Genomic DNA, 24,772 nt, shown 5'->3' with positions numbered 1-24,772 from the left:
TCACTGATGTCTCGGCTGTGAGTTAACACAGACTGCTGTTTCTTCAGACCCGCCAACAGTTCATTCACCTTCTCTCATCTCCGCTGTCCTTGAAAGTTGTCATATTTGTCGGCATGAAGACTTACATAGTGGCGACGAAGGTTATATTCTTTCAGCACTGCAACATGCTCTGAACACACCAAACATACAGCTTTCCCATTCAATTCCGTGAATAAATAGGATGACCATTTTTCTTGGAACACTCTGCACTCTGCGTCCACTTTTCTCTTTTTTGACAGAGACATATTGGGGCAATGAGGGTGCCAAAGCACATAATGTTAAAAGTAGAAGCCGTAATAAATATTGCGGGCAAAACAAAGTAGCTCATTGGCTGCACGTGCTTGACCTACTTGCTCTGCCCCGGTATAAACAGTTTGCTTGCTTAACACAATTGCTATTGCGCCGTCCAGTGGACGCAATTGGAACAGCAGTTTATTTTATTGAATTTTTTTAATTTTTTAAATTTTTATCATCTCACGGGCCGGATTAAACCCGTTTGCGGGCCTGATCCGGCCCGCGGGCCGTACGTTTGACACCCCTGCCCTAAGGGAATGCATCTGTCTGCGTCTCCCCGCACATACAATCATATTTATTAAATATCAATCCATATCAACAGTGAATCAAATACAGGGAAATAATTCATCAAATAATTTCCCATTACAACTATTTATGGAATAGGGTGACAAACCCAAGGCGAGCAGCCATATAGTCTGGTCAAATCCTGCGCTGACATTTTTAAAATGTCTTTTGGATTAGTTTTTCTGTCTGGAAAGTGCACTGCCGAGAACACTGAGTCAGTGGGTCAGACTTTGTTCTGTTTTGCCCTAGAAAGGAAGCTTTTAAGAAATCTAATACTGGTGAAACTAGAGGGAGGTTGAAATATCATACAGTTGCTGTATCTTAATTCCAGCCAGTTTTCTACAGCAGGAAAATAATCCTGCAGCAGCAGGAAATGTGAATTGTTATGTGGATTATAATTAATGGGGTTGATACATTTTAGGGCAAATCAAGTCTGACATTTTAAAGTGGAAATTACAAACTTTAGAAGCCTTTTAAATCTTGAATACACTACCCGTTTTGCGTTTCCTGCTGTTCAGGACATTTCCTGCAACAACAGGATGATCAAATTAAGACACAGCATTTGTATAGATACAGTTTTCGATGAAACCACCATCGTTTTCAAATGAGCTATCGCGTTCATTTCAGAAGCGCTATTATATAATTTAAGCTACCATCACGTTACAGTACAACCAGGTCATTTTGCTTGTTAAAAATAGACATATTGATACTGTTGTTGATGAAACGGAGGGTGACAGGATAACAGTGTCAGTTGGGCAAGTCCATGTAGTCCCTCCCTGTGTGTCTGTTTTTCTTCCGTTTGGTGACTAATGAATACAACCCATATCTGCTGAGAGCTAGCTTCCGCTGCACCAACCCCTACCCTGGTTTTATGATAGGCCTACCCAGGAATAGCTAGTTTTTATGATAGGCCTACCCAGGAAGAACTGGTTTTATGATAGGCCTACCCAGGAATAGCTGGCTTTATGATAGGCCTACCCAGGAATAGCTGGTTTTATGATAGGCTTACCCAGGAATAGCTAGTTTTTATGATAGGCCTACCCAGGAATAGCTGGTTTTATGATAGGCCTACCCAGGAATAGCTGGTTTTATGATAGGCCTACCCAGGAATAACTGGTTTTATGATAGGCTTACCCAGGAATAGCTAGTTTTTATGATAGGCCTACCCAGGAATAGCTGGTTTTATGATAGGCCTACCCAGGAATAGCTGGTTTTATGATAGGCCTACCCAGGAATAACTGGTTTTATGATAGGCCTACCCAGGAATAGCTGGTTTTATGATAGGCCTACCCAGGAATAGCTGGTTTTATGATAGGCTTACCCAGGAATAGCTGGTTTTATGATAGGCCTACCCAGGAATAGCTGGTTTTATGATAGGCCTAGTCATATAGAGAACATTGTAACAGTAAATGCTTTGGTAACCACGGTGCTGCCGTCATCTCCATGTTTACTTTGTGAGTCACTGTCTTCCCAGAGGTTTCATCAGTTCAGTCGACACAACATCCCATCGTCCATCACTTGGATCAACATCATTCCTATCTTACAGCCAACGTTATTCAGAAGAGATAACCGTGTGTGTATAGGCTGTGTAAACTGTAACGTTTATCTAGCTGTTGTGTGTCAGTTTACACAGAGATGAGTGTGGTTGACCCAACAGAGTTAAACAGCAGACCATATGTATTTTCATGAAGTGTTGGACTAACCCAGAGCCACAGGGCAAGGAAGCAGTGTTGGTTGTGGTGTGGTAGGGACCCGGTTGTTTTTTGCACCAACAGTTCAACTAAGTTAGTGTGTGTGTGTGTCTGTGCAGAGGTGGGCAGGGGTCACATGACTAACTATTGCCCATGTCCGTGAGCACTGCAGCCATTTCACTAACCATCATCTCACATAACATTGTACTGGCTATACAGGTGAGTTAAAACAACTGGGATGCTATAAGAGAAGGGTTAGACTGGGAGGGATGGGCGCCGTGCTACTGCAGGGAGAGTACTGAGTAATTAGGGTGATGTGATTAAACCTTGAGGGAAGAGTAGAGAGAGAGAGAGACTGAGAGTTCCTGATAGTTCCTGTTTCACTCTGATAGAGCCAAGCCCATTAGACAGACAGTGTTCTGTTATGTAAACCCAGCTATAACTTATAAACCAAGCCCGTCATTCCTCCTGTCCTGGCTGAAATATATTACCACTGATTGGTTTGGAAAATGGACTTTTTATCAGTCTGGATGGATGAGACTTTACTCTAGTCTGGATGTGTCTGTCTGTCTGTCTGGAGGAGAGAGTAGAGTGTGCTTTTGGAATACTTTGTATCTTTGAGTGAGTGAGTTGGGAACTTAACTGAGTTTTACTGAGATGGATGTAGTGAGAATGGAATGTTAGTATGGATGTAATTAACTCCTTCCTTTAGAGAGAAACTCAGAAACTCTTTAAACCTAAACCAGAAGGTTGCTAGCACCTTTTGTAAAGGTCTACGATGAGAATCTACAGTAGCCAATGCATATTATCTGTTTGGTTACTGACTGTAATAACAAGGTCCCCTGGTGATTTCTATATTGTTCAATAGGTTTTACTGCAGTCTACGGTGGTGCGCTAAGCGCAGCAGTGTTGAGTGTGTTATGTAAAAGTGCTGTGGAGACTGAAACCTTAGTGGTGGTGACTCCCTCAGCTCAGTGGCTCTGCTCTCTCTCTGTGTATCCTGACTGCTATGCTATCTGAGCAGGATGTTCTGATCTGGGCTGGCTGATCTGCATGCTCCTCCTCCCCCCCTCCTCATCCCTCACTACCTCTCACTGCCTCCCTTCACTGGCCATTACCCTTCTTCTTTGCTCCTTCTATACAGTACCTCCTCTCTAACTCTCTCCTCCTCCCTCACTGCCTGCCTTCACTGGCCATCACCCCTCTATACCTCCCTCCTCCCTCCTCCCTCTCTCCCTCCTCCCCCCGGCTGTGTGGCTGGCTGGCAGGTCCTGTCCTGTCTTGTCAGCCCGGCCAGGCAGAGGGAGGCAGACCCAGGCAGGCAGAAGATGCCCTTGTGTGTGACAGCAGAGCATGGAGGAGGAGGAGGAGGAGGAGGAGGAGGTACAGCCGGGAAGAAGCAGCAGTGTCGGACTCCTCTACCCGACTGCTCCTGCTCCTCTCACTCCTGCTGCTGCCGTCTCTTTCAGGGCACCTCCTCCTTCACCGCCTCCTCCTCCACCCAGGGCCGGACACGCAGCTTCTCCCTGCTCCCTCCTCCATCCAGCCAACACCACCCTGCCCCGCCCGCCTCTTCCTCCTTCACCTCCACCACCTCCTCCTCGCCTAGTACCCGGAGAAAGCCTCTCTACCCTGGGGTTGGAGGGGTCGTCACCATCACCCATCACAGATCCCCTGCTGCGACCCGCCAGGCCAGGACCCAGAACAACTACCACCACCACCAGAACAACCAGAACTACCACCCTGCTCCAGGGAGGCTGAGCCAGGTCAAAGAGGTAGGGCTGCTGCTCTGGTAGGACTGTAGGTAGGTAGTACTGCTCTGGTAGGACTGTAGGTAGGTAGGTAGTGCTGCTCTGGTAGGACTGTAGGTAGGTAGTACTGCTCTGGTAGGACTGTAGGTAGGTAGTACTGCTCTGGTAGGACTGTAGGTAGGTAGGTAGTACTGCTCTGGTAGGGCTGTAGGTAGGTAGGTAGTACTGCTCTGGTAGGACTGTAGGTAGGTAGGTAGTACTGCTCTGGTAAGACTGTAGGTAGGTAGTACTGCTCTGGTAGGACTGTAGGTAGGTAGGTAGTACTGCTCTGGTAGGACTGTAGGTAGGTAGTACTGCTCTGGTAGGACTGTAGGTAGGTAGTACTGCTCTGGTAGGACTGTAGGTAGGTAGTACTGCTCTGGTAGGACTGTAGGTAGGTAGTACTGCTCTGGTAGGACTGCTAGGTAGGCAGGTAGTACTGCTCTGGTAGGACTGTAGGTAGGTAGTACTGCTCTGGGCAGGACTGTAGGTAGGGTAGTACTGCTCTGGTAGGACTGTAGGTAGGTAGGTAGTACTGCTCTGGTAGGACTGTAGGTAGGTAGGTAGTACTGCTCTGGTAGGACTGTAGGTAGGTAGGTAGTACTGCTCTGGTAGGACTGTAGGTAGGTAGGTAGTACTGCTCTGGTAGGACTGTAGGTTGGTAGGTAGTACTGCTCTGGTAGGACTGTAGGTAGGTAGGTAGTACTGCTCTGGTAGGACTGTAGGTAGGTAGTACTGCTCTGGTAGGACTGTAGGTAGGTAGTACTGCTCTGGTAAGACTGTAGGTAGGTAGGTAGTACTGCTCTGGTAGGACTGTAGGTAGGTAGTGCTGCTCTGGTAGGACTGTAGGTAGGTAGTACTGCTCTGGTAGGACTGTAGGTAGGTAGTACTGCTCTGGTAGGACTGTAGGTAGGTAGGTAGTACTGCTCTGGTAGGACTGTAGGTAGGTAGTACTGCTCTGGTAGGACTGTAGGTAGGTAGGTAGTACTGCTCTGGTAAGACTGTAGGTAGGTAGGTAGTACTGCTCTGATAGGACTGTAGGTAGGTAGTACTGCTCTGGTAGGACTGTAGGTAGGTAGTACTGCTCTGGTAGGACTGTAGGTAGGTAGTACTGCTCTGGTAGGACTGTAGGTAGGTAGTACTGCTCTGGTAGGACTGTAGGTAGGTAGTACTGCTCTGGTAGGACTGTAGGTAGGTAGGTAGTACTGCTCTGGTAGGACTGTAGGTAGGTAGGTAGTACTGCTCTGGTAGGACTGTAGGTAGGTAGGTAGTACTGCTCTGGTAGGGCTGTAGGTAGGTAGGTAGTACTGCTCTGGTAGGACTGTAGGTAGGTAGGTAGTACTGCTCTGGTAGGGCTGTAGGTAGGTAGGTAGTACTGCTCTGGTAGGGCTGTAGGTAGGTAGTACTGCTCTGGTAAGACTGTAGGTAGGTAGTACTGCTCTGGTAGGACTGTAGGTAGGTAGTACTGCTCTGGTAGGACTGTAGGTAGGTAGGTAGTACTGCTCTGGTAGGACTGTAGGTAGGTAGTACTGCTCTGGTAGGACTGTAGGTAGGTAGGTAGTACTGCTCTGGTAGGACTGTAGGTAGGTAGTACTGCTCTGGTAAGACTGTAGGTAGGTAGTACTGCTCTGGTAGGACTGTAGGTAGGTAGTACTGCTCTGGTAGGACTGTAGGTAGGTAGGTAGTACTGCTCTGGTAGGACTGTAGGTAGGTAGGTAGTACTGCTCTGGTAGGACTGTAGGTAGGTAGGTAGTACTGCTCTGGTAGGACTGTAGGTAGGTAGGTAGTACTGCTCTGGTAGGACTGTAGGTTGGTAGGTAGTACTGCTCTGGTAGGACTGTAGGTAGGTAGGTAGTACTGCTCTGGTAGGACTGTAGGTAGGTAGTACTGCTCTGGTAGGACTGTAGGTAGGTAGTACTGCTCTGGTAAGACTGTAGGTAGGTAGGTAGTACTGCTCTGGTAGGACTGTAGGTAGGTAGGTAGTACTGCTCTGGTAGGACTGTAGGTAGGTAGTACTGCTCTGGTAGGACTGTAGGTAGGTAGGTAGTACTGCTCTGGTAGGACTGTAGGTAGGTAGTACTGCTCTGGTAAGACTGTAGGTAGGTAGGTAGTACTGCTCTGGTAAGACTGTAGGTAGGTAGGTAGTACTGCTCTGATAGGACTGTAGGTAGGTAGGTAGTACTGCTCTGGTAGGACTGTAGGTAGGTAGTACTGCTCTGGTAGGACTGTAGGTAGGTAGTACTGCTCTGGTAGGACTGTAGGTAGGTAGTACTGCTCTGGTAGGACTGTAGGTAGGTAGTACTGCTCTGGTAGGACTGTAGGTAGGTAGGTAGTACTGCTCTGGTAGGACTGTAGGTAGGTAGTACTGCTCTGGTAGGGCTGTAGGTAGGTAGTACTGCTCTGGTAGGACTGTAGGTAGGTAGGTAGTACTGCTCTGGTAGGGCTGTAGGTAGGTAGGTAGTACTGCTCTGGTAGGACTGTAGGTAGGTAGGTAGTACTGCTCTGGTAGGACTGTAGGTTGGTAGGTAGTACTGCTCTGGTAAGACTGTAGGTAGTTAGTACTGCTCTGGTAGGACTGTAGGTAGTTAGTACTGCTCTGGTAGGACTGTAGGTAGGTAGGTAGTACTGCTCTGGTAGGACTGTAGGTAGGTAGTACTGCTCTGGTAGGACAGTAGGTAGGTAGTACTGCTCTGGTAGGACTGTAGGTAGGTAGGTAGTACTGCTCTGGTAGGACTGTAGGTAGGTAGGTAGGTAGTACTGCTCTGGTAGGACTGTAGGTAGGTAGTACTGCTCTGGTAGGACTGTAGGTAGGTAGTACTGCTCTGGTAGGGCTGTAGGTAGGTAGTACTGCTCTGGTAGGACTGTAGGTAGGTAGGTAGTACTGCTTTGGTAGGACTGTAGGTAGGTAGTACTGCTCTGGTAGGACTGTAGGTAGGTAGGTAGTTCTGCTCTGGTAGGACTGTAGGTAGGTAGTTAGTACTGCTCTGGTAGAGCTGTAGGTAGGTAGGTAGTACTGCTCTGGTAGGACAGTAGGTAGGTAGGTAGTACTGCTCTGGTAGGACTGTAGGTAGGTAGGTAGTACTGCTCTGGTAGGACTGTAGGTAGGTAGTACTGCTCTGGTAGGACAGTAGGTAGGTAGGTAGTACTGCTCTGGTAGGACTGTAGGTAGGTAGTACTGCTCTGGTAGGACTGTAGGTAGGTAGTACTGCTCTGGTAGGGCTGTAGGTAGGTAGGTAGTACTGCTCTGGTAGGACTGTAGGTAGGTAGGTAGTACTGCTCTGGTAGGACTGTAGGTAGGTAGTACTGCTCTGGTAGGACTGTAGGTAGGTAGGTAGTACTGCTCTGGTAGGACTGTAGGTAGGTAGTACTGCTCTGGTAGGACTGTAGGTAGGTAGTACTGCTCTGGTAGGGCTGTAGATAGGTAGTTAGTACTGCTCTGGTAGGACTGTAGGTAGGTAGTACTAATCTGGTAGAGCTGTAGGTAGGTAGGTAGTACTGCTCTGGTAGGACTGTAGGTAGGTAGGTAGTACTGCTCTGGTAGGACTGTAGGTAGGTAGTACTGCTCTGGTAGGACTGTAGGTAGGTAGTACTGCTCTGGTAGGACGGTAGGTAGGTAGGTAGTACTGCTCTGGTAGGACTGTAGGTAGGTAGGTAGTACTGCTCTGGTAGGACTGTAGGTAGGTAGTACTGCTCTGGTAGGACCTTAGGTAGGTAGTACTGCTCTGGTAGGACGGTAGGTAGGTAGGTAGTACTGCTCTGGTAGGACTGTAGGTAGGTAGTACTGCTCTGGTAGGACTGTAGGTAGGTAGGTAGTACTGCTTTGGTTGGACTGTAGGTAGGTAGTACTGCTCTGGTAGGACTGTAGGTAGGTAGGTAGGTAGTACTGATCTGGTAGGACTGTAGGTAGGTAGGTAGTACTGCTCTGGTAGGACTGTAGGTAGGTAGGTAGTACTGCTCTTGTAGGACTGTAGGTATGTAGTACTGCTCTGGTAGGGCTGTAGGTAAGTAGGTAGTACTGCTCTGGTAGGACTGTAGGTAGGTAGTACTGCTCTGGTAGGGCTGTAGGTAGGTAGGTAGTACTGCTCTGGTTGGACTGTAGGTAGGTAGTACTTTTCTGGTAGGACTGTAGGTATCTAGGTAGTACTGCTCTGGTAGGACTGTAGGTAGGTAGGTAGTGCTGCTCTGGTAGGACTGTAGGTAGGTAGTACTGCTCTGGTAGGACTGTAGGTAGGTAGGTAGTGCTGCTCTGGTAGAACTGTAGGTAGGTAGTACTGCTCTGGTAGGACTGTAGGTTGGTAGGTAGTACTGCTCTGGTAGGACTGTAGGTAGGTAGTACTGCTCTGGTAGGACTGTAGGTAGGTAGTACTGCTCTGGTAGGACTGTAGGTAGGTAGGTAGTACTGCTGTGGTAGGACTGTAGGTAGGTAGGTAGTACTGCTCTGGTAGGGCTGTAGGTAGGTAGTACTGCTCTGGTAGGACAGTAGGTAGGTAGTAATGCTCTGGTAGGACTGTAGGTAGGTAGGTAGTACTGCTCTGGTAGGACTGTAGGTAGGTAGGTAGTACTGCTCTGGTAGGACTGTAGGTTGGTAGGTAGTACTGCTCTGGTAGGACTGTAGGTAGGTAGTACTGCTCTGGTAGGACAGTAGGTAGGTAGTACTGCTCTGGTAGGACTGTAGGTAGGTAGGTAGTACTGCTCTGGTAGGGCTGTAGGTAGGTAGTACTGCTCTGGTAGGACTGTAGGTAGGTAGTACTGCTCTGGTAGGGCTGTAGATAGGTAGTACTGCTCTGGTAGGACTGTAGGTAGGTAGGTAGTACTGCTCTGGTAGGACTGTAGGTAGGTAGTACTGCTCTGGTAGGACTGTAGGTAGGTAGGTAGTACTGCTGTGGTAGGACTGTAGGTAGGTAGTAGTGCTCTGGTAGAGCTGTAGGTAGGTAGTTCTGCTCTGGTAGGACTGTAGGTAGGTAGGTAGTACTGATCTGGTAGGACAGTAGGTAGGTAGGTAGTACTGCTCTGGTAGGGCTCTAGGTAGGTAGGTAGTACTGCTCTGGTAGGACTGTAGGTAGGTAGGTAGTGCTGCTCTGGTAGGACTGTAGGTAGGTAGGTAGTACTGCTCTGGTAGGACTGTAGGTAGGTAGTACTGCTCTGGTAGGACTGTAGGTAGGTAGTACTGCTCTGGTAGGACTGTAGGTAGGTAGGTAATACTGCTCTGGTAAGACTGTAGGTAGGTAGGTAGTGCTGCTCTGGTAGGACTGTAGGTAGGTAGGTAGTGCTGCTCTGGTAGGACTGTAGGTAGGTAGGTAGTACTGCTCTGGTAGGACTGTAGGTAGGTAGGTAGTGCTGCTCTGGTAGGACTGTAGGTAGGTAGGTAATACTGCTCTGGTAGGACTGTAGGTAGGTAGGTAGTGCTGCTCTGGTAGGACTGTAGGTAGGTAGGTAGTGCTGCTTTGGTAGGACTGTAGGTAGGTAGGTAATACTGCTCTGGTAGGACTGTAGGTAGGTAGGTAGTGCTGCTCTGGTAGGACTGTAGGTAGGTAGGTAGTACTGCTCTGGTAGGACTGTAGGTAGGTAGTACTGCTCTGGTAGGACTGTAGGTAGGTAGTACTGCTCTGGTAGGACTGTAGGTAGGTAGTGCTGCTCTGGTAGGACTGTAGGTAGGTAGGTAGTACTGCTCTGGTAGGACTGTAGGTAGGTAGTACTGCTCTGGTAGGACTGTAGGTAGGTAGTACTGCTCTGGTGGACTGTAGTGTAGGTAGTACTGCTCTGGTAGGACTGTAGGTAGGTAGTACTGCTCTGGTAGGACTGTAGGTAGGTAGTACTGCTCTGGTAGGACTGTAGGTAGGTAGGTAGTACTGCTCTGGTAGGACTGTAGGTAGGTAGTACTGCTCTGGTAGGACTGTAGGTAGGTAGGTAGTACTGCTCCTGGTAGGATTGTAGGTAGGTAGGGTAGTACTGCTCTGGCTAGGACTGTAGGTCAGGTAGTACTGCTCTGGTAGGACTGTAGGTAGGTAGTACTGCTCTGGTAGGACTGTAGGTAGGTAATACTGCTCTGGTAGGACTGTAGGTAGGTAGTACTAATCTGGTAGAGCTGTAGGTAGCTAGGTAGTACTGCTCTGGTAGGACTGTAGGTAGGTAGGTAGTACTGCTCTGGTAGGACTGCAGGTAGGTAGTACTGCTCTGGTAGGACTGTAGGTAGGAGTACTGCTCTGCTAGGACTGCAGGTAGGTAGTACTGCTCTGCAGGACTGTAGGCAGGTAGGTAGTACTGCTCTGAGGGACTGTAGGTAGGTAGTACTGCTCTGGTAGGACTGTAGGTAGGTAGGTAGTACTGCTCTGGTAGGACCTTAGGTAGGTAATACTGCTCTGGTAGGACGGTAGGTAGTACTGCTCTGGTAGGACTGTAGGTAGGTAGGTAGTACTGCTCTGGTAGGACTGTAGGTAGGTAGGTAGTACTAATCTGGTAGGACTGTAGGTAGGTAGTACTGCTCAGGTAGGGCTGTAGGTAGGTAGGTAGTACTGCTCTGGTAGGACTGTAGGTATGTAGTACTGCTCTGGTAGGACTGTAGGTAGGTAGTACTGCTCAGGTAGGACTGTAGGTAGGTAGTACTGCTCTGGTAGGACTGTAGGTAGGTAGTACTGCTCTGGTAGGACTGTAGGTAGGTAGTACTGCTCTGGTAGGACTGTAGGTAGGTAGGTAGTACTGCTCTGGTAGGACTGTAGGTAGGTAGGTAGTACTGCTCTGGTAGGACTGTAGGTAGGTAGGTAGGTAGTACTGCTCTGGTAGGGCTGTAGGTAGGTAGGTAGTACTGCTCTGGTAGGACTGTAGGTAGGTAGGTAGTACTGCTCTGGTAGGACTGTAGGTAGGTAGTACTGCTCTGGTAGGACTGTAGGTAGGTAGGTAGTACTGCTCTGGTAGGACTGTAGGTAGGTAGTACTGCTCTGATAGGACTGTAGGTAGGTAGGTAGTACTGCTCTGGTAGGACTGTAGGTAGATAGTACTGCTCTGGTAGGACTGTAGGTAGGTAGTACTGCTCTGGTAGGACTGTAGGTAGGTAGGTAGGACTGCTCTGGTAGGACTGTAGGTAGGTAGTACTGCTCTGGTAGGACTGTAGGTAGGTAGTACTGCTCTGGTAGGACTGTAGGTAGGTAGGTAGGTAGGTAGTACTACTCTGGTAGGACTGTAGGTAGGTAGTACTGCTCTGGTAGGACTGTAGGTAGGTAGGTAGTACTGCTCTGGTAGGACTGTAGGTAGGTAGTACTGCTCTGGTAGGACTGTAGGTAGGTAGGTAGTACTGCTCTGGTAGGACTGTAGGTAGGTAGTACTGCTCTGGTAGGACTATAGGTAGGTAGGCAGTACTGCTCTGGTAGGACTGTAGGTAGGTAGGTATGTAGTGCTGCTCTGGTAGGACTGTAGGTAGGTAGGTATGTAGTGCTGCTCTGGTAGGACTGTAGGTAGGTAGGTATGTAGTGCTGCTCTGGTAGGACTGAGGGTATGTAGTGCTGCTCTGGTAGGACTCTAGGACTGAGGGTATATAGTGCTGCTCTGGTAGGACTCTAGGACTGAGGGTATATAGTGCTGCTCTGGTAGGACTCTAGGACTGAGGGTATATAGTGCTGCTCTGGTAGGACTGTAGGACTGAGGGTATATAGTGCTGCTCTGGTAGGACTGAGGGTATATAGTGCTGCTCTGGTAGGACTCTAGGACTGAGGGTCTGAAGGTCTCAGAGGAGAGGAGGCTAGGCTAGGATCATGTCACGGCTGATCCAACCTGTCTCTCTCTGACTTCCCAGCGCCCTGCCTTGTCTAACCTGTCTCTCTCTGACTTCCCATCACCCTGCCTGGTCCAACCTGTCTCTCTCTGACTTCCCAGCACCCTGCCTGGTCCAACCTGTCTCTCTGACTTCCCAGCAGACAGACAGTCAGACAGTCAGACAGTCAATCAGACAGACAGATAGTCAGACAGTCAGACAGACAGTAAGACAGTCAGACAGACGGACAGTAAGACAGTCAGACAGACAGACAGACAGACAGACAGTCAGACAGACGGACAGTAAGACAGTCAGACAGACAGACAGACAGACAGACAGTCAGACAGACAGACAGACAGTCAGACAGACGGACAGTAAGACAGTCAGACAGACAGACAGACAGACAGACAGTCAGACAGACGGACAGTAAGACAGTCAGACAGACAGACAGACAGACAGTAAGACAGTCAGACAGACGGACAGTAAGACAGACAGACAGACAGACAGACAGACAGACAGACAGACAGTCAGACAGACAGACAGACAGACAGACAGACAGACAGACAGACAGACAGACAGACAGACAGACAGACAGACAGACAGACAGACAGTTAGACAGTCAAACTGACAGTCAGACAGACACAGCAGATGTATTTGTGTGTTCTCATTGTGTAGCGTTGACATTGCTACAGCGTTGCTACAGCGTTGTTACAGCGTTGCTACAGCATCGTTACAGCGTTGCTATAGCGTCGCTCTCGCGTTGTTACATAGTCAACATCCTCATTCCATCAGTCATGTTGATTCCATGTGTACTACCTCACCAGTCTATGTGTACTACATCACCATCACCACGGTGACACGAAACAGTTTCACTGGGGCAACAGTTAGAGCAGTCATCTGGTAGCATAGTCAGAAGATACATATCATGTTGACATATGTTATATCCTGTTTACATATAGTTTACAGTAAGGAGACAGGTAGACCAGTTAAGGCAGGTTCAGCTATCACACCACCCTATTCAATCATAATTCAACTATTGATCACTAGCTAGCCCCTGTGCTGTTTTCTCTTGGCTCTGTATTGATTGGTACTGGGTAATCAATAGGTGTGATCCTCCACCCTGGCCTTCTCAAAGTGTCATATCAGCACACAGAGGTTAATCCCTCTTCATATAGACTTGTTTATGGTCACAACATATGTTGAAGAGCATTATGAAAGGAATATCGCTTTCTCCCCCTCCTCCTCCTCCTCTCCCCCTCCTCCTCCTCCTCCTCCTCTCCCCCTCCTCCTCCTCCTCTCCCTCTCCTCCTCCTCCTCCTCCTGCTCCTCCTCTCCCCCTCCTCCTCCCCCCCCTCCTCTCCTCCTCCTCTTCTCTTCCTCTTCATCCTCCTGTCCTCCCCCTCTTCTCTTCCTCTTCATCCTCCTGTCCTCCTCCTCCTCCTCTCAGGAGATTGGACAGAGAGAGAGAGAGAGAGAGAGAGAGAGAGAGAGAGAGAGAAAGAGAGAGAGAGAGGGTGAAGGGACTCCAGAGAGAGAGAGAAAGAGAGAGAGAGGAAGAAGGGACTCCAGAGAGAGAGAGAAAGAGAGCGAGAGGAAGAAGGGATTTCAGAGAGAGAGAGAGAGGGGGAAGGGACTCCAGAGAGAGAGAGAGAGAGAGAGAGAGAGAGAGAGAGAGAGAGAGAGAGAGAGAGAGAGAGAGAGAGAGAGAGAGAGAGAGAGAGAGAGAGAGAGAGAGAGAGAGAGAGAGAGAGAGAGAGAGAGAGAGAGAGAGAGAGAGAGAGAGACATAGTGATCTGAGAGTTAAAGCAGCCAGCCACTTAGGTGGAGACTATTCAGCACAAATGTCCTGTCTCTACTCTGTGTCAGGACCATATCATTCATCAGACTGGATCATGCCAGAGGGAGTACGCATTGGTTTAAAATTAGATCAAAACAAGGGAAATGTTACGTTCATTTAGCAGGGTTGGGTAATTTCTATGCTAAAGGTGGATGGGTAGATGGGTTTATGGGGTATTGTCAGGCTGCAGCCTTGTGTGTCTTCACTCCTCTCTGGATACTGGAGATAAGATTTATACGGTAGAGGAGAAGTTATGAAGGAATGCATGCTGGGAATTGGTTAAGGAAAAGCTCCCATTTCTCGTCTGTCAAAAAAGTTGACTATTGAAGTTATATCAACTTTTCTTTGTCGAAATAGACGTTATTTCTTGAGTGTATTAGAACCTCTGCTGCGGTGTGACAGGTGCACTGCCGTTTTGCTTCCATATCACACCTCACACCTGGAGCTGAGAGCTCTTCATCCCTCCTCATCACGGTTCTGATTCTGGACCTCTGCCTGGCTTAACCTCGAAAAGTCCCAGTCTACTAAGCTAAGATGGTCATACCATGGCTCGTTTAACTATTTGATTTGGAATTTTAGGACCCCTTTAGGTATAAAAACAAAATATATTTTTTAAATATTGCATTTGGCCTTTACTACTATAGCCCATAGAAATGCATTGAATAACACATTCATAAATGGCCAAAAAAAAAAGACAGTCAAAAAATGTATCAAAAGGAATAAGGTTTTGAAGTTAACATTTTATTTTATTTTTTTGTCATTTAGCAGACGCTCTTATCCAGAGCGACTTACAGGAGCAATTAGGGTTAAGTGCCTTGCTCAAGGGCACATCGACTCATTTTTCACCTAGTCGGCTCGGGGATTAGAACCAGCGACCTTTCGGTTACTGGCACAACGCTCTTACCCACTAAGCTACCAGCCACCCCTTTCTGTCCTATATCTAGGAGATGTATGAAAGATCAGGAAATATTTTTTTGGGACACATATTTAACCCCTTATTTTTGTCGACACAAAACTACCACCATATTTCCATTAATGTGTATGGGTTACACCATCGCGTTCGTGAGAGTCTCATCTTTCCATTGAGTGGTCATATTATTTTCAAGGCCAAACCGTTCAGACGTTTTGGTGAGAAGACAGATTTTCGGGATGTCTCATGGTCTGACAAACACCGCTGTAGCTCGGCCACCTTCCACCGCAGATGCAGGAAGGCCGACATCGGCGGATATGGTGGATTTAGATGCAGCCAATGCAATAAAAAAACGGATCTCTAGCTTATATTGATGGGGATTTTTTGTATTATGTTACTTAGATTGACCCGTTCAATATACCATTTTTTTTTGCTTCCTGAGATAGGGCTGACTGTATGGCTATGGCCTTCGAACAGCTGTGGATCTCCCTGGAATTGGCTGAGTTCTGTCTCCACGGAGAGGTGGATGTGTATTTAAAAGAGGAAGTATCCCTGTGTCTGGTTTAAAGATCCCTGGAATTGGCTGAGTTCTGTCTCCACAGAGAGGTGGATGTGTATTTAAAAGAGGAAGTATCCCTGTGTCTGGTTTAAAGATCCCTGGAATTGGCTGAGTTCTGTCTCCACAGAGAGGTGGATGTGTATTTAAAAGAGGAAGTATCCCTGTGTCTGGTTTAAAGATCCCTGGAATTGGCTGAGTTCTGTCTCCACGGAGAGGTGGATGTGTATTTAAAAGAGGAAGTATCCCTGTGTCTGGTTTATAGAGGTCTCTCCTCTCCTGGGTTTTGGAGATTAACCTGGATGGTGATGGATGTGGTCTGAGCCTCAGACCCTAAAACCTAACTCTACATTTTTGATGGAGGGACATCTAGCATTACCTTTTAACTATATTATTACTTTTATATGTATATGTCTTTTTTATTTGATTACTGAGCCAAGTGGCTAGCAGACGTGCAAACCTAAGCAGGGAATTAACTTCCTCCTTATCAACAATGCATGTATTCATTGGTTGAGCATGGATTAGTACATGAGGAAATTCCCTTTCCGTAAGTTAGAACAGCACACCAGGATTTTGAGCATGGTAAACTGATCCTGTCAGTGCTTATGGGTAACTTCTACCTGTAGCCACCAGAGGCTTTGTCTATCTGGAGCCACCAGAGGCTTTGGCTCAGTTCCTCTAATGACAGGTCATAGGAAGGGGACAGAGGAACAGGAGAGGGTTGTGGAGAGAGGAGGAGGAGAGGAGGAGGAGAGAGGAGGAGGAGAGGAGGAGAGAGGAGAAGGAGAGGGCTGTGGAAAGAGGAGGAGGAGAGGAGGAGGAGAGAGGAACAGGAGAGGGCTGTGGAGAGAGGAAGAGGAGAGGAGGAGGAGAGAGGAAGAGCAGAGGGCTGTGGAGAGAGGAGGAGGAGAGGGCTGTGGAGAGAGGAGGAGGAGAGGGATGTGGAGAGAGGAGGAGGAGAGAGGAGGAGGAGAGGAGAGAGGAGGAGGAGAGGGGAGGAGGAGGAGAGGAGGAGGAGAGGGAGAGGGGCTGTGGAGAGAGGAAGAGGAGAGGAGGAGGAGAGAGGAAGAGCAGAGGGCTGTGGAGAGAGGAAGAGGAGAGGAGGAGGAGAGAGAAGAGCAGAGGGCTGTGGAGAGAGGAGGAGGAGAGGGCTGTGGAGAGAGGAGGAGGAGAGGGATGTGGAGAGAGGAGGAGGAGAGAGGAGGAGGAGAGGAGGAGGAGAGGAGGAGGAGAGGGCTGTGGAAAGAGGAGGAGGAGAGGAGGAGGAGAGAGGAACAGGAGAGGGCTGTGGAGAGAGGAAGAGGAGAGGAGGAGGAGAGAGGAAGAGCAGAGGGCTGTGGAGAGAGGAAGAGGAGAGGGCTGTGGAGAGAGGAGGAGAGAGAGGGATGAGAGAGGAGGAGGAGAGAGGAGGGAGGAGAGGAGGAGGAGGGCTGTGAAAGAGAGGAGGAGAGGAGGAGGAGAGAGGAACAGGAGAGGGCTGTGGAGAGAGGAAGAGGAGAGGAGGAGGAGAGAGGAAGAGCAGAGGGCTGTGGAGAGAGGAGGAGGAGAGGGCTGTGGAGAGAGGAGGAGGAGAGGGATGTGGAGAGAGGAGGAGGATAGGAGGGGGAGAGAGGAGGAGAGAGGAAGAGCAGAGGGCAGTGGAGAGAGGAGGAGGAGAGGGCTGTGGAGAGAGGAGGAGGAGAGGGATGTGGAGAGAGGAGGAAGAGGAATAGAGGGATCCTGTTACACACCAAGGGCATGATGAATATCCCACTCTACTGCACCAGAACATTACACCAGGGAGGAATGGAGAGATGAATATCACAGAAGACAGTGAGAGAGAGGGAGAGAGGGGGGAGGGAGAGAGAGAGCGAGAGGGGGAGAGGGAGAGAGAGGGGGAGGAGAGAGAGGTGTGGAGTAAGAGAGATACAGAGAGAGTTAGGAGACTAAGAGAAAAGGAGAGAGTACATGGGAAAGAAAGTGTGATGGATTTTATCTGCCGGTGGCATAACTTTTCTTTTCATAGTGAAGCTGACTATGTCTCTGCCTCTATATCTGTGCTTCAGGTCTAAGCTGAGAACAAAGGAATCTTCAGAGAGTTCAGGGAACAGTGTGTGTGTGTGTGTATGTGTATGTGTTTGTATGTATGTGTGTGTGTTTGTGTATGTTTGTGTGTCTGTGTGCCTGTCAGTGTGTCTGGCCGTAGAGTGACTGAGAGAGAGAAAGAGATAGAGAGAGAGAGAGAGAGAGAGAGAGAGAGAGAGAGAGAGAGAGAGAGAGAGAGAGAGAGAGAGAGAGAGAGAGACAGACAGACAGACAGACAGACAGACAGAGAGAGAGACAGAGAGAGAGAGAGACAGAGAGAGAGAGACAGAGAGAGAGAGAGAGAGAGAGAGAGAGAGAGAGAGAGAGAGAGAGAGAGAGAGAGAGAGAGAGAGAGAGAGAGAGAGGAGAGAGAGAGAGAGAGAGAGAGAGAGAGAGAGAGAGAGAGAGAGAGAGAGAGAGATAGAGACAGAGAGAGAGAGAGAGAGAGAGAGAGAGAGAGAGAGAGAGAGGGGGGAGGGAGAGAGAGACAGAGAGACAGAGAGAGAGAGAGAGAGAGAGAGAGGGGGGGGGGGGGAGGGAGAGAGAGAGAGAGAGAGGCAGAACGTTCTGAGTTGTCTTCTCTTTCTTACATGATCAGAAGTTAGAGGATTTCTATATATATCAGCTCAAAGGAGCTGTTGTGACTGTGTGTGTGTTTGTGTGTTTGGGTGTGTGTGTGTGTGTGTGTTTGGGTGTGTTTGTGTGTGTGTGTGTTTGGGTGTGTGTGTGTTTGGGTGTGTGTGTGTGTTTGGGGTGTGTTTGTGTGTTTGGGTGTGTGTGTGTGTGTGTGTGTGTGTGTGTGTGTGTGTGTGTTTGGGTTTGGGTGTGTGTGTTTGGGTTTGGGTGTGTGTGTGTGTGTGTTTGGGTTTGGGAGTGTGTGTGTGTGTTTGGGTGTGTTTGTGTGTGTGTTTGTGTGTGTGTGTGTGTGTGTTTGGGTGTGTGTGTGTGTGTGTGTGTGTGTGTGTGTGTGTGTGTTTGGGTGTGTGTGTGTTTGTGGGTGCATGTGGACGTGTTTAACAAACAAAAATATGACCAACTGGGGGACATTTTGTTGGTCCCCACAAGGTCAAATGCTATTTCTAGGGGGTTTAGGGTTAAGGTTAGAATAAGTGTTAGGGTTAGAATTAGGTTTAGGATTAGGAGATAGGGTTAATTTTAGGGTTAGGGTTAGGAGCTAGGGTTAGGTTAGGTTTTCGGGTTAAGGTTAGGTTTAAGGTTAGGGGTTAGGGAAAATAGGATTTTGAATGGGACTGAATTGTGTGTCCCCACAAGGTTAGTTGTACAATACGGTGTGTGTGTGTTTGGGTTTGTTTTTGTGTGTTTGTGCATCTCTCTGTTGAGGTGTAACCCAGACTACTTTGAGATATAGATATATATAGTATAGATCCACTCTTGTGCCTTTTATGCCAACCATAGCACAGCTTATTTTCAAGCCCTAGAATAGGGACCAACCCTAGTAAAGCCCTAGAATAGGGACCAACCCTAGTAAAGCCCTATAATAGGGACCAACCCTAGTAAAGCCCTAGAATAGGGACCAACCCTAGTAAAGCCCTATAATAGGGACCAACCCTAGTAAAGCCCTAGAATAGGGACCAACCCTAGTAAAGCCCTAGAATAGGGACCAACCCTAGTAAAGCCCTAGAATAGGGACCAACCCTAGTAAAGCCCTATAATAGGGACCAACCCTAGTAAAGCCCTAGAATAGGGACCAACCCTAGTAAAGCCCTATAATAGGGACCAACCCTAGTAAAGCCCTAGAATAGGGACCAACCCTAGTAAAGCCCTAGAATAGGGACCAACCCTAGTAAAGCCCTAGAATAGGGACCAACCCTAGTAAAGCCCTAGAATAGGGACCAACCCTAGTAAAGCCCTAGAATAGGGACCAACCCTAGTACAGCCCTAGAGAGATCAAGGACCTGTGCTTTTCTCCTCCTTGTGTTATTTTATTTTTTTATATTTTTTTGCAAAGTCGTGACTTTCTCTAGCTTATGAAGAACAAAGATGTGGCATCTATTCTTCATGAGGGTTGGGATATGAAACTGAAGGGTTGGGATATGAGTTTGCTAGCGGCAGAAGCGATGCTAAAGTTACCATGATGTGACAGACACAGTCTGCATCCCAAAATGGCACCCTATTCCCTATAAAGTGCAAAAATGTGGACCAAAGCCCTATTGGCTTAGGGAATAGGATTCCATTTGGGACAGAGACATAATAACACTTTGAATGTCAGTCTGTTATGGGGGCTACTAGCAGAAACCTGGAGAGACTATCTGTTAATGTCAGCTCTAGTCCTGGTCCTCATTTCTCCCTGGTAAGTCCTTATTAAGTTAGTGTGATGGGCTGATGTCACGGTTTGTAAGGGATTTGTGAGAGTGTGTGTGTGAGAGCGTGTGGCTTGTCAGCAAGCCCGAGGAGCTGATCGTGGACTGCAGTAAACGGAGGGCCGAGCACGCCACCAGTCACATCGACGGGGCTGTAGTGGAGCGGGTCGAGAGCTTCAAGTTCCTTGGTGTCCACATCACTAAGGATCTATCATGGAGAGGTGTGTGTGAGGTGTGTGTTGGGGGGAAGGGGGGTGGGGGGATGAGGTGGGAAGGGGGAGGTCCTGGGAATACTGTTGTAATAAAGGAGAGTTAATGAAACAAGCACGACTGTGGCCACAGGACCCACAGGGTATAGTGTGTGTGAGGGTGTGTAATTGAGTTCATTCTCATGCTACCTCCACTCCCTATCTCCCTGCCGATGACTCACAGACAGTGAGGACTCCCCAGAGAGAGAGAGAGAGAGAGAGAGAGGAGAGAGAGAGAGAGAGAGAGAGAGAGAGAGAGAGAGAGAGAGAGAGAGAGAGAGAGAGAGAGGGAGAGAGAGAGAGAGAGAGAGAGAGAGCGAGAGGAGAGAGAGAGAGAGAGAGAGAGAGAGAGAGAGAGAGAGAGAGAGAGAGAGAGAGAGAGAGAGAGAGAGAGAGAGAGACAGAGAGAGAGAGAGAGAGAGAGAGAGAGAGAGAGAGAGAGAGAGAGAGAGAGAGAGAGAGAGAGAGAGAGAGAGAGAGGAGAGAGAGAGAGGAGAGAGAGAGAGAGAGAGAGAGAGAGAGAGAGAGAGAGAGAGAGAGAGAGAAAGGGAGACAGAGAGAGAAAGAGAGAGAAAGTGAGACAGAGAGAGAGAGTGAGAGAGAGAGAGAGAGAGAGAGAGAGAGAGAGAGAGAGAGAGAGAGAGAGAGAGAGAGAGAGAGAGAGAGAGAGAGAGAGAGAGAGAGAGAGAGAGAGAGAGAGAGAGAGAGAGAGAGAGAGAGAGAGAGAGGAGTGGAGAGAGAGAGACAGAGAGAGAGAGACAGAGAGAGCGAGAGAGAGTGTCATCCTGTCTTACTCCCAGCCCACCTAGCTGTCAGAGGTGCCAGATGTAATTACTTTAGTGACAGAGACAGACTGAAATAGACAGATAACATATGGCTCAGCGGGGTGGCTGAGAATTGTCATGACTCCCTGCCTACATCACTGGCTGTGTCCCTACGGTACCTACGTCTCCATATAGAATTCTTTCACCACCCCACAATTCTCCTCTCATGCTTTGACTAGCTATAGTCACATGTCTTCCTTTGGCATATAGTCCCATCATGCATTTGTCCATTGTTAGATCACCTGTCCCTGTAATGTACAGACAGATTCCTTGGGTGACTGTGCTGAGCTCTAGGCAGCCAGCGCTGGTCTATGTTTCTATATGTGTGTGAATGTGTATGTGTGTGTGTGTGTGTGAATGTGTGTGTGTGTGTGAATGTGTATGTGTGTGTGTGTATGTGTGTGTGAATGTGTGTGTGTGTGAATGTGTGAATGTGTATGTGTGTGTGTGTGTGTGTGTGTGTGTGTGTGTGTGTGTGTGTGTGTGTGTGTGTGTGTGTGTGTGTGTGTGTGTGTGTGTGTGTGTGTGTGTGTGTGTGTGTGTGTGTGAATGTGTGTGTGTGTGTGTGTGTGTGTATGTGTGAATGTGTGTGTATGTGTATGTGTGAATGTGTATGTGTGTGTGTGTGTGTGTGTGAATGTGTGTGTGTGTGTGAATGTGTGTATGTGTGTGTGTGTATGTGTGTGTGTGTGTGTGTGTGTGTGTGCATGTGTGTGAATGTGTGTGTGTGTGTGTGTGTGTGAATGTGTGTGTATGTGTGTGTGATTATGTGTGTGTGTGTGTGTGTGTGTGTGTGTGTGTGTAATGTGTGTGTGTGTGTGTGTGTGTGAATGTGTATGTGTGAATGTGTATGTGTGTGTGTGTGTGAATGTATGTGTGTGTGTGTGAATGTATGTGTATGTGTGAATGTGAATGTGTATGTGTGTGTGTGTGTGAATGTGTGAATGTGTGTGTATGTGTATGTGTGAATGTGAATGTGTGTGTGTGTGTATTATTTAAACTCTCCCCCTCTCCTCTCTCCTCCTCTCCTCTCTCCCCCTCTTTTCTCTCCCCTCTCCTCTCTCCCCCTCTTTTCTCTCCCCTCTCTCCCCCTCTCCTCTCTCCCCTCTCCTCCTCTCTCCTCCTCTCCCCCTCTCTCCCCTCTCCTCTCTCCCCCTCTCCTCTCTCCCCCTCTCCTCTCTCCCCCCCCTCCAGGCGATGAGCCAGGCAGAGGGCCAACAGAAGAACCTGGTTAACTCTATAGAGTCCCTGCCCCCCCGTGGTCCTCTCTCCTCTCTAGACCAGGACCTGCTCCTCCTCAAGGCCACGTCTGCAGCCACCCTCTCCTGCCTGGGGGAGTGTCTCAACATGCTACAGCACAATGTCAGCCAGGTATGGATGTATGGAGCTGGATGAGACATGGACAATGTGAGCCAGGTATGGATGTATGGAGCTGGATGAGACATGGACAATGTGAGCCAGGTATGGATGTATGGAACTGTATGAGACATGGACAATGTGAGCCAGGTATGGATGTATGGAGCTGTATGAGACATGGACAATGTCAGCCAGGTATGGATGTATGGAGCTGGATGAGACATGGACAATGTGAGCCAGGTATGGATGTATGGAGCTGGATGAGACATGGACAATGTGAGCCAGGTATGGATGTATGGAGCTGTATGAGACATGGACAATGTGACAGAGTGACAGTCAGAGGAGATACTGAATAGGTGGACATGAATCTGGCGGGAGTGAGTCGGCAAATGGATGGTTGCTGGCATCAATATGTCAGGTACCAGCTACTGCCGATGTTCCCTTGAGCAAGGAACTTAATCCCCTAAACAGCTCGTTGGGCGTTGCACTTCGGCTGGCCTCTGCTCCAGCCTCTCCAACCTATCGGCTTAATGTGTGTGTACATCGGAGGGGTTGGATACTGCAGGAGATGCGTTTCTGTTTCCTATGGATTAGTATTGTTCTCCTCTTCTATCCCAGGCCGCGCAGCACGTCACCCTGGGTCGGTCAGACAGCCAGGACCGGAGTCAGAGCCAGACTCCCATCCACAAACAGACGTACAGCCAGAGCAACAGCAACATCTCCAGTCACAACCACAACCACAACCAGTTCAAGAAGCAGATGAGCCTGGATCCCAACCATGTTCCCACTGGACCATCAGGTCAGTTGACTATTAATACCTCTCTGTAACCACATTCAGCCACCAGACCATCACTTATCGTTGCCTACCTTTTATACTGCCTCCCAAGACTGTACTGTCCAGCCAGACTTCCACAGACATTCTGCATGTCTCAGACCTGGCCCAGCTTTCCCACCCTCAGCTGTCTGCAGTGAACTTACTGTGCTGTATTCCATCAGGGTTTAGTATGATGATCAGTGTGTGTTCCCGATGGTCAGTGTTTGTTCCTGATAGTCAGTGTGTGTTCCTGATAGTCAGTGCGTGTTCCCGATGGTCAGTGTGTGTTCCCGATGGTCAGTGCGTGTTCCCGATGGTCAGTGCGTGTTCCCGATGGTCAGTGCGTGTTCCCGATGGTCAGTGTGTGTTCCCGATGATCAGTGTGTGTTCCCGATGATCAGTGTTTGTTCCCGATGATCAGTGTGTGTTCCCGATGGTCAGTGTGTGTTCCTGATGGTCAGTGTGTGTTCCCGGTGGTCAGTGTGTGTTCCCGATGATCAGTGTGTGTTCCTGATGGTCAGTGTGTGTTCCTGATGGTCAGTGTGTGTTCCCGATGATCAGTGTGTGTTCCCGATGGTCAGTGTGTGTTCCCGATGGTCAGTGTGTGTTCCCGATGGTCAGTGTGTGTTCCCGATGGTCAGTGTGTGTTCCCGATGGTCAGTGCGTGTTCCCGATGATCAGTGTGTGTTCCCGATGGTCAGTGTGTGTTCCCGATGGTCAGTGTGTGTTCCCGATGGTCAGTGCGTGTTCCCGATGGTCAGTGTGTGTTCCTGATGGTCAGTGTGTGTTCCCGATGGTCAGTGCGTGTTCCCGATGGTCAGTGTGTGTTCCCGATGGTCAGTGCGTGTTCCCGATGGTCAGTGCGTGTTCCCGATGATCAGTGCGTGTTCCCGATGGTCAGTTTGTGTTCCCGATGGTGCCGCCGTGTTCCCGATCTGGTCTTCGTGTGTTCCGATGTCAGTGTGTGTTCCCGATGGTCAGTGTGTGTTCCCGATGGTCAGTGTGTGTTCCCGATGGTCAGTGTGTGTTCCCGATGGTCAGTGTGTGTTCCCGATGGTCAGTGCGTGTTCCCGATGGTCAGTGTGTTCTGTCTGTCTCCAGACAGCTTTGCAGGATGGCCTAGACCTCCCTCAGAGAAGCTGGTGAACAACAGAGGAGTGACACCTCTTCTTCCACATGTTCCCTCTCCAGTCCACGTCGACAAGGAGGTGGCCTTCAACTCTGAGGTAAGAAACACTCCTGTTCTCTGTGTTGGGAGAAACACCAGCATGTACTGTGTTGGGAGAAACACCAGCATGTACTGTGTTCTCTCACCTAATGAGTTCCTAGTAGCTAGTATGGCTGTAACTGTCAGCTATTGTTGATTTGTGGCTGGATTTGTTAGTCAGAGTTGGCAGTATTGTGATGGGATTATGTCCATGTAATTTCTGGCCCATCCTTGGAACCAGTCCCATTCTGTATAACATACACAGCCAGCAGCCAAAAATATATGCATCATAGTATTGATTAACTCTGAATTGGCTCATATCCTCCTCCCTCCCTTTCTGTCAAGAGGTGTGAATCTGAGTTCATTTAACTTTGTTCTCCACTGGCAGCAGAACTTGTGTTCAGACATAGACCTGTGTTCATATAGAACTCTAACTGTGAGTTTATACAGTTTATATAGAACTCTAACTGTGAGTTTATACAGTTTATATAGAACTCTAACTGTGAGTTTATACAGTTTATATAGAACTCTAACTGTGAGTTTGTACAGTTTATATAGAACTCTAACTGTGAGTTTATACAGTTTATATAGAACTCTAACTGTGAGTTTATACAGTTTATATAGAACTCTAACTGTGAGTTTATACAGTTTATATAGAACTCTAACTGTGAGTTTATACAGTTTATATAGAACTCTAACTGTGAGTTTATACAGTTTATATAGAACTCTAACTGTGAGTTTATACAGTTTATATAGAACTCTAACTGTGAGTTTATACAGTTTATATAGAAC

The 24,772-nt window shown here is 48.4% G+C and overlaps 1 protein-coding gene across 1 annotated transcript in view; it reads left to right on the top strand.

Moving 5' to 3' along the window:
• The window catches only part of LOC121542583 (oxysterol-binding protein-related protein 10), a gene marked incomplete at its 3' end in the record, with an annotated part of 35,932 nt that extends 11,933 nt beyond the window's left edge, over positions 1–23,999 (top strand). Inside the window, exons 4-7 of the mRNA XM_045214521.1 lie at positions 3,779–4,084; positions 21,798–21,974; positions 22,578–22,758; positions 23,875–23,999. Coding sequence (XP_045070456.1) covers positions 3,779–4,084; positions 21,798–21,974; positions 22,578–22,758; positions 23,875–23,999 — 789 coding nt within the window. The remainder of the gene's footprint in view (positions 1–3,778; positions 4,085–21,797; positions 21,975–22,577; positions 22,759–23,874) is intronic.
• Between the last annotated feature and the right edge of the window lie 773 nt (positions 24,000–24,772).

Source organism: Coregonus clupeaformis, unplaced genomic scaffold, assembly GCF_020615455.1.
Source record: "Coregonus clupeaformis isolate EN_2021a unplaced genomic scaffold, ASM2061545v1 scaf0272, whole genome shotgun sequence".
NCBI classification, from domain to species: domain Eukaryota; kingdom Metazoa; phylum Chordata; class Actinopteri; order Salmoniformes; family Salmonidae; genus Coregonus; species Coregonus clupeaformis.
Note: the sequence above shows the minus strand (reverse complement) of the source record. Positions and strands in the feature narration are given on the sequence as shown.